At 42.4% G+C, this 2,244-nt stretch overlaps 1 protein-coding gene across 2 annotated transcripts in view; it reads left to right on the top strand.

The window, feature by feature from the left end:
- Positions 1 to 447: 447 nt before the first annotated feature.
- LOC140338975 (uncharacterized) overlaps positions 448 to 2,244 on the top strand; it is a 67,208-nt gene continuing 65,411 nt past the window's right edge. The window contains exons 1-4 of one of the 2 annotated variants that reach the window (XM_072423389.1): positions 448 to 619; positions 736 to 838; positions 948 to 1,082; positions 1,153 to 1,276. In XM_072423389.1, the coding sequence (XP_072279490.1) occupies positions 615 to 619; positions 736 to 838; positions 948 to 1,082; positions 1,153 to 1,276 (367 nt within the window). In that variant the 5' untranslated portion in view covers positions 448 to 614. The remainder of the gene's footprint in view (positions 620 to 735; positions 839 to 947; positions 1,083 to 1,152; positions 1,277 to 2,244) is intronic. The other variant, XM_072423390.1, reaches the window with a different exon arrangement.

The raw sequence follows: 2,244 nt of genomic DNA on the forward strand, positions 1-2,244 counted from the left end.
AAACAGTAAAAAGTAATCCTTCTAGGAAGGTCCATGTTCAGCTACTTTCCATTATAGCATGACAAAGCTCTGTCTCCTGATTGGGCTTCCCTGTCACATGCTCCCTTGGCACAGGCTGAAAGTAGCCCTACCCACATATTGCACCATCCACCATCATCACTACCAGGAGCTGATCAATTCAATGATGTGCAGATGATGATGCAGCAATGTATGTAGTCATGTAGGAAAATGGCAATGCTTTATTATAATATTTACCCAAACCTATGAATATAATGAACCAATCCGGATCGATCCAACATGATGAAAGCAAAAAACAGCAGGAGCAGGACAAAAACCACCGAAAAATAACAGCATTGCAGTTCCCCCACTCTCCACAAGGTGTACATCTCATTTATTGTAGAGGAAGTCTCTGTGGTACAGACAGGAAGTGACGTCACATATAAATAGGAAATAGCTTAGTGAGAAGTGAGTTGGAGGAAGTAGAGAGGAGACATTGCTGGGGGTAATAACACAGGGTAATTGCCCATATTCTCTGTGATGTACATTTGCTCCAGCAGATTTTGATACAGAAATATGGAGTTAAACTGGGACATGTCTCTCTAATATAGCAAAGAATGAGGTGGGTGAGATAGTAGAGGAGGAAGTCTGAGGTGTGAGAACTATGGAGAAATGTTCTGCGAATATTATTCATCCCCGTACAATAAAGATACTTTTCAATTAATTATATGTCTACAGGGAGGAAGATCATATGGCCACTAGGATGGGTGAGGATCAAAGTCACACAAATCAGAGGATATTAAACCTTACCCTGGAGATCATCTACCTGCTGACTGGAGAGGTGAGAAGGATTCTGGGAGGTCACATGACATTATCTCTAAAATAATACACGACTGACCGGGGATGTGAGGAGGATTCTGGGAATATCAAGATTTTATTATTTATTGTAGAGTTTTCCCCCTGTGAAGTCNGGTGACCAGGTGACCATCACAGTGCCTCCACCTCACTGCCTGACACCGGAGAGACCCAACAACAAGAAGATTAAAGAAGTCCTCCAGAAGATGATTGGGCTCCTGACGGGAGAGGTGAGCAGGGAATTCTGGGAGATTATTATGGGATGTGTCTGGATGGTGACTGTATCATTGTGTGTGTCAGGTTCCTATAAGGTGTCAGGATGTCACTGTCTATTTCTCCATGGAGGAGTGGGAGTATTTAGAAGGACACAAGGACCTCTACAAGGACGTCATGATGCAGGACCACCAGACCCTCACATCACTGGGTAAGAGGAGACTAAAAAAAAGTGGAACAACCAGCTGAGAGACGATAAACAAATTTTTTGCTGATGTATGGTCAGTTTGCTTTGTATTAATAGATATATTTATTGTGCCATCAACATAAAGTAAATTGGAGATTTCTTATGTGGTAACAATATTTTATGGAAAAACATTATCTCCGTTCTCATCTTATTCTTTATACTCCATTCTTCAATATAACTTCATGTTCCCAACAAATGAGGAGGAGATACTGTACACCATATGAAAGGTCCATCTCCATTCCTCAATATAACGTCATGTCCCCTACAAATGAGGAGGAGATTCCGTACACCATATCAAAGGTCCATCTCCATTCCTCATTTTAACATCATGTCCCAAACAAAAAAAATATTTATTGTGACAGAGTGGAAGCCTTGGGGATTTCATTTTTTTTATAGTTAAAGAGGAATTTGAGGAGGAGGTTGAAGAATATACTGTGATAGAGGAGTTTTCAGGAGGAAGCAATATGATGGAGCTACCCACTAACAGAAACCCACCAGAGAGATGTGCCCCTTCTGTGGATTCCACAAAGAAAAATCAGGAGATCCCTTTCCACAATAAGGTACATTAGACTAAAATACTGAATGCAAGGCACTGTATTAAATGATGAAACTCCCTACTGTCAGATATCTTTTTGTGGGTTTAGGGTGAGGACTTGAGTCATCAGAAGGATAAAACTGTAAACGAGGAGAGTGATCAACAGTGTACAAAAGAGAATGTGGCTGTTAAAAAGAAGAAATCTGCAGGTGTTGTCTCAGGTGGGTAATAAACACCAAATCTCAAGTCTGAGCCTCCGAAGTGAGAGTGGGCGGGATGTGTCCAGAGACACAACCTGCCCACCGCCCTGAGATGCGTACGGGAGACATGGTCCATGGCTCTGGCTGGTGTGCCCAGTGCACTGGCAAGAGCTGGTCTCCATGCTCTCGCGGCCCAC

The sequence above is a fragment of the Pyxicephalus adspersus genome, chromosome 10, assembly GCF_032062135.1.
Source record: "Pyxicephalus adspersus chromosome 10, UCB_Pads_2.0, whole genome shotgun sequence".
Classification (NCBI taxonomy): domain Eukaryota; kingdom Metazoa; phylum Chordata; class Amphibia; order Anura; family Pyxicephalidae; genus Pyxicephalus; species Pyxicephalus adspersus.